Source organism: Arvicola amphibius, chromosome 2 (genome assembly GCF_903992535.2).
Source record: "Arvicola amphibius chromosome 2, mArvAmp1.2, whole genome shotgun sequence".
Lineage (NCBI taxonomy): Eukaryota > Metazoa > Chordata > Mammalia > Rodentia > Cricetidae > Arvicola > Arvicola amphibius.
In genome coordinates this window covers 76,198,097-76,214,697 of record NC_052048.2, presented here as the reverse complement: position 1 = coordinate 76,214,697, position 16,601 = coordinate 76,198,097, and the positions used below count along the sequence as shown (strand labels likewise).

Here is a 16,601-nt window from a genome sequence, read left to right as displayed (position 1 = left end):
GAAGTACGTGCCTAGTTGCTTTTTCTTTAATCACTAATGTTTAGAATAAGGGATTAGCATAATGATTTCCAGAGATGTGAAATATTTTTTCTGTCCAGTGCCATTTTAGTCTAGTAGATTTTAAGATGTGTTGTATGTCACAGTTACTTTTCATCATTATTTTGTGTGATGTTGAAATACAAGTCAGTGGTGAAAACAGTTTCTGTCACTTTTTGCAATAATCTTTTTTTTCTTTTTTCTTTTTGGTTTTTTTCGAGACAGGGTTTCTCTGCAGCTTTAGAGCCTGTCCTTTTGCAATAATCTTAATGGTCTTGAAGTGCTTGCTTGCTTTCTAGTATAATATATATCTTGATATATATATTCCCATCTTAGCACCCCAAATCCACCATTTCTCTTATAATGGCAGTGCTGTTTATGACCCAAAGTTTGGGTGCATGTGCTATTTCTTTCTATTGGAATGCCTTCAGTTCCAGGCCTTTTAATGAAACATGAGTAGAATGTATATTAAATTAAAAATTGTGATGATGACTATATATTGTATCAAATGAACCCTTTGCCAAAAAAAAGCAGAGGTAAACAAAAAGTACAACTGTTTGAATCCACTGTAGATGCCAGTGCAGTGGGGTATCACAGTCAGGATCCCAAAGAACTGGGATGCTCAGTTACAGGAGCTCACTAATGCTCAGTGCATTGGCCAAGAAACTCAGAACCTGAGCAGGCCTGTTGACTAAAACCTGTGGCTATAAGAGCACCATAACTGGATTGTGTGATGCACCAAAGGTAAAGGTTTCTGGCATATAACTCTGAAAAAAAGATCTCAGGAGTACGTGACTGGAGACAGGCAGCACTCACAAATACTGAAGCTAATTGCAGGCAGTCACTGACTTCAGCAGATTAACTGAGAACCAATTACCCAAGTTAGATGTTTGGCAGAAATAAATGTAAGTTTTCTGTGGAAGAAGATAAGGTCACATTCAGAGACTTAAATTATCCTGCAGATTCTCACACATAATGCTCAGAATTGATTTTTATAAAGAAGACTTTTATGAGTAGGAGACCTTCATATATCCTGGATACAAAGTCTTTATACATTTTTAGGGGGACTTGTTTAGCACACAGTTCTAAGTGGATTGTGTTGTGGGATATTTGTACACTGTGTGCAGATGTATTGCTATGATTGGTGTAATAAAAAATGAATGGCCAATAGCTAGGTAGGAGGTTTAGGTGAGATTTCTGGGCAGAGAGAGAGAAACTGGGAGGAGAAATCTAGGCACGTGGTGATGCCAGTGACTCTGAAGAAGTTGGACTTAAACTACAGAGCGGAGGTAACTGAGACACGTCGTAGAACGTAGGTTAATAGAAACAGGTTAATTTGAGTTATAGGAGCTAGTGGGACCAGCTTAAGCTAATGGCCAAGCTTTTATGGTTATTAAATCTCTGTGTAGTTATTTGTGGGTTGCTGATCCAAGAAAGTCCTGTGAGAAAGCTTGCTACAGGGATATTTTCATCAAATCCCCCCCTTCAAAGCCCAGGGAACCTTGTGAAAGAGGAGGCAGAAGGAATGTGACAGCCAGAGGGAATGGAGAACACCAGGAGAAAAAGGTCCTCTAAATCAATTGAGCAAAGCTCATATGAACTCACAGAGACTGATACAGCATGCATTGAGCCTAAATGGGCCTGCACCAGGTTCTCTGCACATATATTTTAGCTTTAAGTTAAGTGTTTTTATGGGACTCCTGAGTGTGTGAGCAAGTGGATCTCTGATTCTTATGCCTTCTCTTAGGGCTCTTCTTTTCCTTCTGTTGGTTTATCGTGTCTGACTTCGATGTGATGGTTTTTGTTTCATTTTATTTTATTTTATTTTATTTTGTTATTATCTCATAGAAGCCCATTCTTTTCTAATGAGAGGCAGTACAGGGGTGGATCCTGATTAGAGAGGAAGTGGAAAAGGGCTGGAAAGAGTAGAGGGAGGGGAAATTGTAATTAGAATTTATCGTATATGGAAAAATTATTAATAAAAGAGGAAAAGAAAAGGAAATTATTAAAAATATATCTTTGTTCAGTTCCCATTCCTCACATGGTAAACTCACAACCATTCTTAACTGTGGGTCCAGGGGATCTGATGCCCTTATCCGAAATCCTTGGTAACCAGACATATATGTGGTACACAGACATGTATGCAAAACATATATATATATAATATATTTAAATTTTTTTTTTTTTTGGTTTTTCGAGACAGGGTTTCTCTGTGGCTTTGGAGCCTGTCCTGGAACTAGCTCTTGTAGACCAGGCTGGTCTCGAACTCACAGAGATCCGCCTGCCTCTGCCTCCCGAGTGCTGGGATTAAAGGCGTGCGCCATCACCGCCAGGCTTTAAATATTTTTCAAAAGTAAATGGTTTTTATTAATTTTTGGTATGGTTATAAATATCTTCTTCCCATTTGTGGTATTTTTCTTTAATTTACAGTCTTAGCAAAATAAAAATTTGTAGTTTCAGTTTAAGTAAAAATGTCATCCCTTTTCCTTCCTGATTATTGCTTGTGTCTTTTAAAACTTAATTTTAAAGATTTCTTTTATTTTGAAGTTAAGGGTATATGTTTGTCTGGTTGTGGGTGTATACATGTGAGCCAGTTGCCGGATGCATTGGGTCTCCTAGAACTGGGGTTACATGGGTCCTGGGAATCCTAGAGTCCTAACTGCTGGACCAACTCTCCAGTCCTGTTTGTGTTTAAAGGAGTCCTCTAACTTGATATCATGAATGTATTTTCCTCCTTCTGTAGACCTGGGACTTGAAGAGAGGACTCATGGTGTGTAACAGGCAAGCCTTCTACCACTGGGCTGCATTTCCAGCCTTCTGTTTATGTCTGGTGTAACAATTTCTCATTTCATATTTGTGTTTTCTTTTTTAAAGATTTATTATATTTTATGTATATAGGGCTCTGTCCACATGAATGCCTGCAGGCCAGAACAGGGCATTGGATCCCGTTATAGGTGGTTGTGAACCACCACGTGGGTGCTGGAAATTGATCTCAGGTCCTGTGGAAGAGCAAGTGCTCTTAACCGCTGAGCCATCTCTTCAGCCCTCATATTTGCTTTCAGTCCACCAGGAATTAGCTTCGGGGATTGGTGGAATAGGAGTTTGGACTATTGGTTTCTGTGTGCCATTTGTCTCAGCACTGGTTGTAGGTGATGCCTTCTTGCTGGTTTCAGTTTCCTTCACCTAGCTTGTGTCTGGCAGATAATAGACTCAATAAAAGATTTGAATAAAGCACTGTCTGAAACTTTCTGTAGGTTCCTTATGGTTTTCACAGCACAGTTTAACTTACTGATTGATTTTAAAATTTCTGCTGCTGCATTCCACTTATTATTATATTATTATCTGTTTTGAATTTTCTCTCCTGTATCTTTACAGTTATGAGACATATTTGTAACATTTTGTTGAGCTCCTGGTCTTGGATTGTGTTTCTTAACCCCTAAAAGAATATTGGAATCATCTGGATACATGTAAAATGCTGAGTGTCATTTGGGCTGGCTCAGTCCAGTTACATTGGTATTATTTATTTATACATAAATACTTACAATAGCCATAGGTAACAGCAAACTCAGATAACCATCAATAGATGACGAGAGAAACAAGGTTGTGGTGTGTACGTATAATGGAATGAAAGTCAGGCATAAAAAGATCGACATACTCATACATGCCACATCATGGGTGAACCTTGAAAACAAGCTATGAAATGAAAGGTCTGGAGCCATAGGTCACACATTGTATGAGTACTTTTATATGAAATATTCAGAATAATCAATTCTGTAAAGACAAAGCAAATTATTGGTTGCCAAGGAATTAGTGGATGGGGAGATTTAAGGGATTATTTAAGGTCATATTGTGTTCCAAGGCAATAAAACGTTTTAAGGGTTGATGGCAAGTTGCACTAAGTTTCATATACTTGAGTATGATTAGTTACATATTATATGAATTTTACTTAAAGTGTACATAAACTTAACCTGATTAATAATTTAAAAATTGTGTTACATCATTGTAGTTTTATTTATTTATTTTTTTGTTTTTTGAGACAGAGTTATTTATATTTTTAATTGTGTGTGTGTGTGTGTGTGTGTGTGTGTGTAGATACCATGCCTGTGCATATGGCAAAAGAGGATATCGAGTGTCCTTTTTTTTTGTCACTTTCTGCCTAAACTAACCTAAAAGCTCATTAAACTTGAAGCCTACCATTTGGCTAGGTTGGCTTGGCTGGTGAACTCCAGGGATCCACTTACCTCTGTCCCCCAATATTGGGGTTACAAGCGCTCATGGTCATGCCTGGCTCTTCAGTGTTGAAACATTTCTTTTGGTTGCATCATTGTTGTGAATATTTTGCAGATTTTGGTAATTATTAAATGTTAAAGTTGAAATTTAATGAAAATACATCTTCTAATGACAGGAAATTTTAGACTCATTTTAATTCATGTATCTGTGGGTAAATGTAACAGGGTTCAATGTTCTATTGCTTTAGAATTAATTTAGAATTTTTTGATTAGACTTAGTGCTGAAAACCCTTTTAGTAAGTAGCTGATGCTGGAAGGACAGAGCGGTGTCACTCAGCTCTTCTGCCAAAAAGCACACTGTAAGTTAATATAAATTATTTTAAATTTACTTTTAAATAATTAAAATACTTTTAATGATCCATAAGCTGACACCTCAGATTTCCCTTCAGTATTTTTGAGTAAAATAGAAGAATTGGATAACAGTTCACTTGCATGAAAATGTGTTAGTTATTAGCATTATCTACACTCCTATCTCCAGTTGGCTACATTTGGTGCCTCTAAGGTTTTAACCTGATAGGAAGAAAATTAACATATAAGAAGATGAGTTCCCTGTACATAAGCAAAGGTTTTTAAAAATAATTTCATGTAAAAGATGAAAATCTTCAGATATCCTGAGACTGTACTTGCCATGTACCATAAGAAGCCTTGTGTGCCTAAATCTTCTGTAAAGTGTGATCTCAGTCCTTGCCATGCAATAAGCCAAATCAGATTGAATTAATAAATCCAGATTTAATAAGCAGGGCAGAGCGAAGCAACTCTTGGGAAGGCAGGAGAGCACATGGGAGATCTCATGGCAGATCTCCAGGTCTTAAATACCCTATAGGTGTGGTCTTCCGCAGCTCCTGGGGAGGAGCTGAGCCTTGGCAGGCTTTCTGAGGGCTGGGGTCTGGGATGGGAGGAGTGTGGCTCAGTTCCAGTTGAACATTTGGGTGGGGTTCGGAATGGAGCAGAGTGAGGAGCCAAGATCCCCAGCATCTATATACTGTAAATAATAGAGTTGGTTCAAAAAGGAAAAAAAAAAAATAAACCTAAAGGTCTTTCTTCCAAATTAAAAACCAAAAAATTGTGTCTAAACTCAGTGTAGAATTCCTAAAAATGCACAAAGCTTGCTAGGAGTGTTTGCTTCTCTGATAATTCCCTATCTAAAATTTTCCTCAGGTCAATGAATGGTCATTGAAGATCAGAAAGGAAATGAGAGTTGTTGACAGGCAAATAAGAGGTAAATTGCTATTTTATGTTTCCTTTTCTATACTCTAATGCTATTTTTCATTTTAGTGCATAAAAGTAAACTTATTTATACATTATAAGACACAGTTTACTCTCATTAATTATGTGTAGATATTCTCAATCTTTTGTTTTCTAATTCTATACTTAGTATAGAAAGGGTAGTGATTGAAATAAACAATATAGTAAGAGCAAAAGAAAGCCCTTGGTGCTTGCAAACAGAAGTCTTTAATGAGTTTTAATTAAATAAGTTGTGCATAAGAAAACAATGCAGTTTCAGTATCTCTACTCTCTGAATATTTCAACATAACTTTAAATTGGGAACAATACATTTCTGTATAAAAGTTACTTGAAATTAAGGTGAGTGGCCAAGAAATGGTAATGTTTAAACTAAGTTTTTTTAAGTTTTATATATTTTGACAATTTCGTACATATAAGCAGTGTATATTGATTATACCCACCCCAGATCTCCCTCCTATTTCCCTCAGGCAGCCCATGTTATCTTCCCCCACTTCATAGTCATGTCCACACCCCCACATCCATTGCAGTCCATGGAGTCCAGTTAGTACTGTCTGGTGGAGTGCTGACTGGCTTTGCTGGCTTGACCTTGTGCAGGTCTGTGTAGGCCTCCACAGCTGCAGTGAGTTTATGTGTGCGATGGCCGCGTCCTGTCAGAAGACAACACTTCACAGTACTCTTCCACATGTGTCCATTCTTTCCACCCCTTCTGAGATGGTTCCTGAGCCTTGGATTGGATGCTGGTATAGCTGTCCCATTTAGGGCTGAGCACTCAATAGTCATTTATTCTCAGCACACTGACTAGTTTTGAGTCCCAAGTTATAAGGCCCAGGTAAAGGACAGCATTAATCTGTCAACATGATCATTTAGCAAGTTGTCAGTAGGAGGCTACACTGTAGGGCCTAGACATCCTAAATCAAGGACCTTTGACAGAGTTTAAAGTATCAGATACGAATTTCCTCCTGTGAATCAGATGTCAGATCAACCCCAAAGCTATTGGTTGCCTCAGTATCCTTCATGCCACCATTAAACTAGTGACTGTGTCAGTACTGCAGTGTGCAGGATCTGCTGCTGGATGAGGATGTTGGTGGCTTCCTTACCACCCCACAGCGGCCTGCTTAGCACTTTCTAACACTTGAAGCTAACCAGTAGGGAAAAAATTTTCAGGTCAATTCCAGCTTGATTCCACTATGTCTCGTAACCAAAGTATATGTCATGTTTCATTAGTAAGGTCTTACCATCTAGTTCCGGCAGGCAGCCAAAAGGTAGCCTCTGGGGTCCTCCTGTTACCAAAAGCAAGCCTAGCACTGACATTTTTAATTCCTAATTCATGTCTTCTGGGAGAATTAATCCATGCCTTCTATCTGCATTTAAAAGCCTTAAAATTTGTTGTTGTGTTTTAAGACGGGGAGTTTCTCTGTATAGTCCTGGCTGGCCTTGAACTCACAGATATGCCTACCTCTGCCTACCAAGTGTTCGGATAAAAGGAATGCGCCACCATGCCCTGCCTGATTAGCTTACAAAGTAGTGGGTTTATAAGGGGTTTTGGAGCCTTAGTTTAGGCTAATTCCTGCACTCTACTTCTCCTTGGTTCTACTCTATCCTTTCTTAAGCCTCCAATATTCCCCTGCCTCTACTTTTATACCATAGGGGTTCTACTGTCCTCTTCCTTCTTACAGGGTTTTTAAAAACACCTTCATGAATAGAAAAGATTGAAACCAGGAAAATGTCCCAGTATTATACTATCAAAACTTTAAAAAAGAATTAGAGATGAGAATTCTATTCAGCTGAAATAATTGATTTTAGTCTTACACTTCTACTTCAGTTGTCAATGAAAGTTTGAACAAGGCGACTGAAACAACCACTTTCCACACTGGACAGGTGACTGTGTATATTGGGAAAAGAAACAGTCCTGTCTTTCTATCTAGAGATACTTTCCTGAATGTGGCACATGGGAGGGATTCCAGAAAGAACATGGTAGTCTCTCTGAGTTGAAGACTTGGAGATCAGGGGTGAGCAAGGCTAAAATACGTGGTGCAGAGTAACAGAGAAAAGGAATATAACCAAGGAAAGAACTCCAGAGATCTCCATGTGATCTGCGTCATGGCTGAACACTGACCTGTGCATACTTAGAGTGGTATTTGCAGAGGCTGGACAAAGAATGATTAACGGGAACCAAACAACTACCAGGAAGTTTTAAGCGGATCAATCCTAAGCTAACAGGGTTGGGAGCAAAGACAGGAAAGAGATGTTGTTTAAATACTTAATATAGACTGGAGAAGGACCACATTTAGTATTAAGGTAAGAATAAATGCACCAACTGAGGGAAGCTTATGAACAGTGACTTAGCTCCAATCCAAATAAAACGTAGTGCTCTTTAAAGGACTGCAGAATTATGACAGCCAGCACTGAGGCATTCTCAGTGACAGGAACGCAGTGAAAAGGCCACTTTAGGGGAGTAGAAAAACAGCTCATATGCGTAAAATAAATAAGGCAGACAATAAAAATAGATCAAAAAAGCAATTAGCTATAAAAGGATAGGAAATATACTGAAGAATTTAAAACAAAGCCATCAACAAAATGACCTAACTAGAAGATGTGGAAAAGAAATTGTAACTCGTAAGATAAAGGAAAACGTCACTAAATGGACACAGCAGCAAATTGGACTCTATAAAAATGAGACCAAAGAAATTGAAGATTGCAAACTGTGCTACCCAATAAATAAATAAATAAGAAAGAAAGGAAAGAAAAAGACAACAAAACCAATAGAACTCCTGTTACCTGTGTCTACATAGTGAGTTCTAGAACAGCCAGGGCTATGTAGAAAGACCTTGTCTCAAACAGCAACAACAAAAATAAAAATAAGTACCCTGTACAATGGGAGAAAATATTTGTAAGTCATTTGTCCCTAAGAGCATACAGAGAACTCCTAAAACTATTCAGAAATAAGAAAAGTCCTTGAAGAGACATTTCTCCAAGGAGACTATACCAGTGAGAAACCATTCAAGATATTCGTCATTAAGGAACTGTAAGGCAACCACAGTGGATACTGCTGCATACCTAACGGGTAATTGTTATCAAAACAAAACAATCGCCGGGCGGTGGTGGTGCACGCCTTTAATCCCAGCACTCGGGAGGCAGAGGCAGGCGGATCTCTGAGTTCGAGGCCAGCCTGGTCTACAAGAGCTAGTTCCAGGACAGGCTCCAAAGCTACAGAGAAACCCTGTCTCGAAAAACAAAAACAAAAAACAAACAAAACAACCCCCAAACCACAAGATAGCAAGTGTTGGTTGGCAAAAATTTGGTGAAATTAGAAGTCTTGTGTACCATGAATAGAAACATAAAACAAGTGCAACCACTTTGGACAATATAGAGGAGCTCCTGAGGAAATTAAAAATAGGATTATCAGGTCTGGCATCAAGGTGGCATACACCTTTAATCCAAGCACTTAGGATCTACGGGAGCCTATTTAAAGAGTTCAGACTAGATAGCCAGGGCTACTTAGAGAGACCCTGTCTGCCCCAACCCTCCCAAAAAAGAAATACCATATGATCCTATAACATGAGGGGCCTGCTTGTTGGGGTTTCTGCCCTGCCCAGTTCCCCACAGCCGGCAAGCCACAAAGGAAATCACACAGAATCTACATTAGGTTATAAACTGATTGGCCCATTAGCTCAGGCTTCTTGCTAGCTCTTATAAGTTATATTAACCCATTATTCTTATCTATGTTAGCCACATGGCTTGGTACCTTTCTCAGTGGGGCAGCTCACATCTTGCTTCTTCGGTGATCTGGGCAGGACTGCCGAGGGAGCTTCCTGCTTCTCAGAACACTCCTGTTCTCGTCGCCCTGCCTCTACTTCCTGTCTGGTTGACCTGCCTATACTTCTTGCCTGGCCAATCAGTGTTTATTCAAAACATGATTGACAGAATAGAGACAATTCTGCACCATGCTCCAACAATTCTCCTTTAGGTATATATACAAACAACTGAAGGCCAGGTCTTGAAGAGATGTTTGTAAATAAATATCCCTGACAGAATTAGTCATACTAGTTGAAGTTTTTATAAGATTTTTTAAAAATAAGCATGTTATATAACAGAAAATAGTTACATGCTATATTGTGGATAAAGAGAACATATGCTAAATAAAATAAAAAAAGTACTAATGTTACTCTATTCCACATGCACAAGGTAGCTAAAAATAATCACTTTATAAGACCATAGAATGCTACTCGCCAGGGACTGGGGAGAGGGGAGAATGTAGGATTTCTGGTAATAGATGCTTTTAGACTTAGACTTTGTATCCTAAGGATGGAAGATAGTGATGGTTGTACAGCCTTATGAATGTGCTTATACTATCTTGTTGAGAGCTGAGCTGATGAGCTGGGGCTTTCCCAGAGGCCCTGATAATGTGAAAAAGGAACACAGCTCCTTTTCAAAACCAGGAACGTGCTTGGCCCAGCCAATAATAGCCTGGGGCCAGGGCCTTGGGGAGATTTTTCTCTGAGACCCTGGTGTATAGAGAGGAAAGTAGCTACTTCTCTAAAACCAGGAAGCAGCAGAGCTAATAATGGCTTGGGACTGGGGCCTTGCGGGACCTTGGTTTGAGATCTTGAGGACCTAGTTCTTCCCACAGTAAGGAGCTATAGTTATCATTTCCAAGGCCAGTGTGTACTCTGTAATGTTCTTAAGATACCCCATGTTCCCTTTGTATAACATTGTCTGATTAGCTTCTTGCTGACTAGTCCCACTGTATGGTAGTTCTGCTGACTCTGTTTCACTTCTTTCCTAAAAATAGTATGTAAGATGCTGTACTTCAAGCTTGTTTGGCTTAAGACACAGCTTGTGCAAAACGTCCTGACCACAAACTTTATTATCTTCTCTATCTTCGTCTTTATCTTCTGATCTCCTGCTCTTTTTTCTCAGGACTCAGTCTTTGAAGAATGACCTGCTTGATTTAGATCATTATTTAATTGTACAATTGAGAATGGTTAAGATGGTAAATAATGTTAATGCGTATGTTGTCAAGTTTTTAAAGTTCAAAAGTTTTTACTCGTTATAAAGCATATACAGACTTGTCTAAACTCTAGTTGATGCTGATACGGTGCTCTCGTGTGTTCAAATTTTCCTCATGTTGTAGATTTTTGTAACAATTACTGTAGATTGTATTCTCACACTTGTAAGAAAGCTGCAGACTAATTGTCAGAATTAGCTCTTGGATGCATGCATACTGCATTAAGCTCCTTAGTATAGATAGGTACCAAGCAATGTAAGAGTGGGCTCACAAAAGGTTTTTTAAAAGTTTTTTAGGTTCAATAGGATTATACTACTGTTTCTTGTCAAACTATGTTAGTCTTGTTCCAGGAAATAATAGTCATACATTATTTTTATTTCATTTATATCATCTGATAATTTTCTTCTTACAGATATATTTACATTATAATAAAAACAGTTTGAGTGCTGCCAAGCCTGATTTGTCCTTCCCCCCTTGTGTATGTGTGTGTGTCTGTATGTATGTATGTTTACACACATGTATGTAGGTGGCCGAAGACTCCAAAAGAGGGTGTCAGATTCCTTGGAGTTGAAGTTAGAGGCATTCTGAGAGCCCCACTATGGGTCCTGGGGTCTGAACTCTGGTTTCAAGATTGAGAAGCAAGTACTTAAACTGCAGAAACATCTCTCCAGCCCCTACTCATGGTTTTTAATGTTCTATTCTAAATTTAGATATCCAAAGAGAAGAAGAGAAAGTAAAAAGGTCTGTGAAAGATGCAGCCAAGAAGGGCCAGAAGGATGTCTGTGTGGTTCTGGCCAAGGAGATGATCAGGTCAAGGAAGGCTGTGAGCAAGCTCTATGCATCCAAAGCACACATGAACTCTGTGCTCATGGGAATGAAGAACCAGCTTGGTAAGGCCCAGGTACCTTACATCCCCCAATAATGCTGTGTCATTGTTACTGTCAGCACTGGTTTCCTTGCATAGGAAGAATAGGTCAAGTCTGGTTTTTACTTTTTACACTGTCCTAACTAGGTACTGTATAAATGTAAAATATAATTGTCACTATTGATTTGTTACTTATTTTTTGCCAGTGTTTTTGAAATAGTGAGACTACATTGATGTCTTTGTTTAGAAGTTAGAATATATTGAATGTATATGTTTAGCTGCAGTCTGTACTCCACCTGACACTTGGATGCTCTTTATAAAATGAACATGGCTCTTGAGTAGTCTTTTTAAAATGCTATGCCTTCTCATTGCATTTGGTTAAAGTCCACATTCTCAGTTTGATCTCGGAGGTTCTATGTGCTCTGACCTCATCTCCTTGTCTCCTTCTTCTCTGCATCCTTCTGTACTGCTCTTTCTTTTCCTGGACCGGGACCAGCTTATTCTTATCTTAGAACCTTTACATTTGGAGATCTCTCTGCAAGTACACACTGGTCGTTGTCCTACAGGTCTCAGTTCAGATGTTAGGCATACAGTAAAGCCTTTTCTAAAGCTTCTCTCAACAGCATATAATGACAGTGTCTTTTAATTTCTTTATAATTCTTTTCTCCTTTTTTTTCTTTTGAGACAGGGTTTCTCTGTGTAATAGTCCTGGCTCTCCTGGAACTTACTTTGTAGACCAGGTTGGCTCAAACTCACAGAGAGCCACCTGCCTCTGCCTAAGTCCTGGGATTAAAGGCTTGTGCCTCCAAGCCTGGCTTTTTCTAAGTACTAATTTCTAATGAAATTAACTTGTTTGGTATACCCGAGCTATATCTCCAGTTCTTTTCTGTTTGTTTAAATTTTTTGAGTCTCAGTGTGCAGCCCTAGTTGGCCTGGAACACATAGATCCCTTTGCCTCTGCTTCTTGAGTGCTGGATTAAAGGTGAGCACTACATGGCCAGCATTCATTTGTTCTTAATGTAGATATTGTGTCCTCTTATTAGAGCTAGAATTCTAGTCTGTCTAGCCCATGGGTATATCTCCAGCTTAGAAAAGAGTGTGTGGTCATGGATTATCTATGAAGAGCACTCCCACGACATAGTCAAGTGCTAGTGACTGTTTCTCTGTATATATAGTTGTTTTTCATATATATTCTTAATATTGAACATGTAGCAGAATCCTTTATTCATTAGTTCAATTTTTAGATACTTTTATTATGTATTGTTAAAAGATTTTTTTTTGTTTGTTTTTCGAGACAGAGTTTCCCTGTCTGTCCTGGAACTAGCTCTTGTAGACCAGGCTGGCCTCAAACCAGAGATCCGCCTGCCTCTGCCTTCCGAGTGCTGGGATTAAAGGCGTGCACCACCACCACCCGGCTTTGTTAAAAGATTTATTTATTTAGTTTTCTTTTATGTATATGCGTGTTTTGCCTGCATGTATGTCTGAGTACCATGTGTGTAGCCTAAGCTGGCTTTGAACATCCTATGTAGAAGATGACTTGGTACCTCTGTTTTTCCTGTCTCTACTTCCTCTCAAGTACTAGGGTCAGAAAACATGGGTCTCTGGACCTGGTTTTATGATGCTGGGAAATTGAACCCAGAGTTTCATGCATCCTCAGCAAATACCATACCAACTGATCTGTATTCCTAACCCCCAAATGTACTTTGGAATGAGATGATCACATTCTGTCAAAGGGTAAAGTATAGGTTTTTGGGGGTGTAAGATGGCCCTCAGCGTAAAGGTGCTTGCTGCCAAGCCTGACAACCCAAGTTTGATCTCCAGGGCCAGGACCCACGGTGGAAGGAGACAACTGACTCCTGAAAATTATCCTCCAGAGTTCGTGTACACACACACACACACACACACACACACACACACACACACACACACACACTATGGCATGCTTGCCCCCGCCAATAAATATTTGGAATTGGTAATTGAATATTTTGGCATAGTGCCTATAATCTCAGTACTTGGGAGGTAGAAACAAATCAGTAAGTTTAAGGCCAACTATTTTCTTTTTTTCCTTTTCTTTATTTTTTTTGTTTGTTTTTTATTTTACGGCAGGGTTTCACAATGTAGCTCTGGTTGTCCTGGAACTCACTATGTAGACTAGGCTTGCCTCAAACTCACAGGAGTCTGCCTATGTCTGCCTCCCAAGTGCTGGGATCACATGTATTTGCCATCATTCCCAGCAGTCAGCCATTTTCTTCTAGAAGATTTTCCAAAGGAGTCAAATAATATATTCCTTTTTGAGAATTAACAAATTTTAAGTCATCTTTTATATTTTTTATAAACCTGACATATGCATCTGTAGATCATGTTATAGTCATTTGCTTTCATGAGATTTTTAACTTATTTGCATTTGTGACTTGGTGTTGAATTTAATCATGGCAGTGTAATGTGAAAAGAGCAAGTACGGGTCAGACGTGACAGTGTATACCTTTAATCCTGCACTTCAGAGGCAGAGGCAGGCGAATCTCAGTTGGAGGCCTCCTGGTCTATATAGCCAGTTCCAGGACAGCCAAGGCTACATAGTTAGACGCTATTTCAAAATAATATAAAAAAAGTGGAGTGTTATCAGAGGTTCTCTCCTGCCCACCAGTTCCCGAACAACCACTCAGAGGCTCATTATTACTTATAAATGCTTGGCCAGTGGCTCAGGCTTGTTACTATCTAGCTCTTAAATTTAAATTAACCCATTTTTTTAAAACTATGCTTTGCCATATGGTTTGTGGCTTACCATCTCATTTTTTACATGTCTTGCTTCCTCAGTGCTTTCTTCTCCTGTATCTCTGCTTGGATCTATCCTGCTTTGCCATAGGCAAAAGCAGCTTTATTTATCAACCAATGAGAGCAACAACAGAAAGATCATCCCACAGCTTTTTTTATTAGACCAAAAGGGGGAAAATACAGTGGGAAAACCCTTCTGTACGCTATGAATATATGTTGGTTGATAATAAAAGCTATAGCTAGGCAGAATAAGGCTAGGAGGAAAAGTCAAACTGAGTAGAGGGAGAAGAAAGGGTGAAGTTGGGATTGACACAAGCCAGCTGCCCAAGAAACAAGATGCCAAAAAACTGGTAAAAGCCATGGCCATGTGGCAATACATAGATTAATAGATTAATAGAAATAGGTTGTTTTAAATGTAAGAGCTACTTACATTATTATTAAGTAATAAGCCTTAACTATAGGTCAAGCAGTTTGTATTAATATTAAGCCTCTGATGATTTACAAGCGGCGGCAGGACAGGATGAGACAAAGAACCTCTGTTACAGTGGAGTCCAGACTGCTGTGTGAATGCTCCACTCCGTGGGAGTCCAGACTGCTGTGTGAATGCTCCACTCCGTGGGAGTGAGGCAGAGGCAGGAAGATCTCCGTGACTCTGAGGCCAGCCTGGTCTCAGAGTCCCAGGACAGCTAAGACTACATAGAGAGACCCTTCTCAAATAAATAAACAAACAAGCAAACACATAAATAAATAGAAAAGAAATAGGTGAGGAGTGGGAGGCAGAGGTGGGAGAGATGGCTCAGGCTAGTTAAGTGTGGGCTCCATCTGTCCCTTTTCATGCAGGTGGACTGAAAAGCAAAATTCATTCTTTCTTCCTTCCTTTCTGTTTCTTCCTTTCCTTCTTTTATGCATAAATGTTTTGCCTGCCTTTATGTATTTGTGTGCACCATGGCATGCCTGGTGCCATGGGGATCAGAGGAGAGTATCTGATCCCTTAGAACTAGAGTTGAAGACAATTGTGAGCTGCCCTGTAAGTACTGGGAACCAAATCCAGGTCTTCTTTAAGAGCAGCAAGTGCTCTTAATTGCTGAGTCATCTGTCCAGTCTTCTTGTATTTATTTATTTTTTCAAGACAAGGTTTCTCTGTAGCTTTGGAACCTGTCCTGGAACTCGCTCTTGTAGACCAGGATGGCCTCCAACTTACAGAGATCCACTGCCTCTGCCTCCCAAGTACTGGGATTAAAGGTGTGTGCCACCACCACCCAGCCGCCTGGCTCTCAGTCCTCTTTCTGTCAAAGAACAGAAAAAAAAAAGGTGGTGCAGGAGAATTGTCTGTATTTTTTCAATCATGTTTTAAATAAACACTGATTGGCCAGGCAGGAAGTATAGGCAGGTCAACCAGACAGGAAGTAGAGGTGGGGAGATGAGAACAGGAGAATGCTAGGAAGAAGGAAGCCCATTCCTCCCAGTCCTGCCCAGATCACAGAAGAAGCAAGATGTAATCTGCCTGGCTGAGAAAGGTACTGAGCCATATGGCTAACGTAGATAAGAACAATGGGCTAATATAAGCTACAAGAGTTACAAGAAGCCTGAGCTAATGGGCCAATCAGTTTTATAACTTATGGAGATCTCTGTGTGATTTTCTCTGGGACTTGCCGGCTGTGGGCTATCAGGCGGGACAGAAACCCCAACGAGCCAGGCCTTCATGTTACAAAGGGGGGGGTGTGTTTTTACACACACACACTCTCTCTCTCTAGATATAGATATATACACTCTGCATGTATTGAGAGCATACCTGCCCCAACACGTGTGTGAAGGTCAGAGAACAGCTTTTGGGAGTCAGTTCTTTCCTATCATGTGGATCTTAGAAATGGAATTCAGGTCATCATATTTATCAGTAGGTGTCTTTGCACATGGAGCCACTTACCTGATTCCATATATCCATATATATATATATATATATATATATATATATACACACACATACATATATATGGATTATATATGGATTAAAATATGAATGGTACAAGCACAATTATTTTAGGAATAAAATAGAAAGCAAATAAATTTAAGTTCAAATAAATTTAAACAATAAGCTTGATCAAATCAATATATGTTTATAATTGCAAACTGCTAGATACTGGAAAGCTGTAAAGGGGAACTAAGAGACTAGGAGGTGTCTTTCAGGCCCTGAAAGATCTGCAGCAGGGCCTGAGGCTGAGTGCATGTGTGTGGGGGTATTCCAAACTGAGAGGACTGGAGGAGTCAGAGAACAGTGTTTGTAACACTAAAGGGGACCTGGGAGGTTGGGATGCTGAGCAGAGGGTGAGGTGTCGGGAAAGAAGGGGCAGTGAGATGCAGAGTATTTACACTTTAGGAGACCAGTTTT

The 16,601-nt window shown here is 39.5% G+C and overlaps 1 protein-coding gene across 2 annotated transcripts in view; it reads left to right on the top strand.

Moving 5' to 3' along the window:
- Window positions 1-16,601, top strand: part of LOC119808362 (charged multivesicular body protein 3) — a 34,217-nt gene that overhangs the window by 3,096 nt on the left and 14,520 nt on the right. The window contains exons 2-4 of one of the 2 annotated variants that reach the window (XM_038320824.2): window positions 4,539-4,624; window positions 5,484-5,544; window positions 11,289-11,468. In XM_038320824.2, coding sequence (XP_038176752.1) covers window positions 5,517-5,544; window positions 11,289-11,468 — 208 coding nt within the window. In that variant the 5' untranslated portion in view covers window positions 4,539-4,624; window positions 5,484-5,516. The remainder of the gene's footprint in view (window positions 1-4,538; window positions 4,625-5,483; window positions 5,545-11,288; window positions 11,469-16,601) is intronic. The other variant, XM_038320822.2, reaches the window with a different exon arrangement.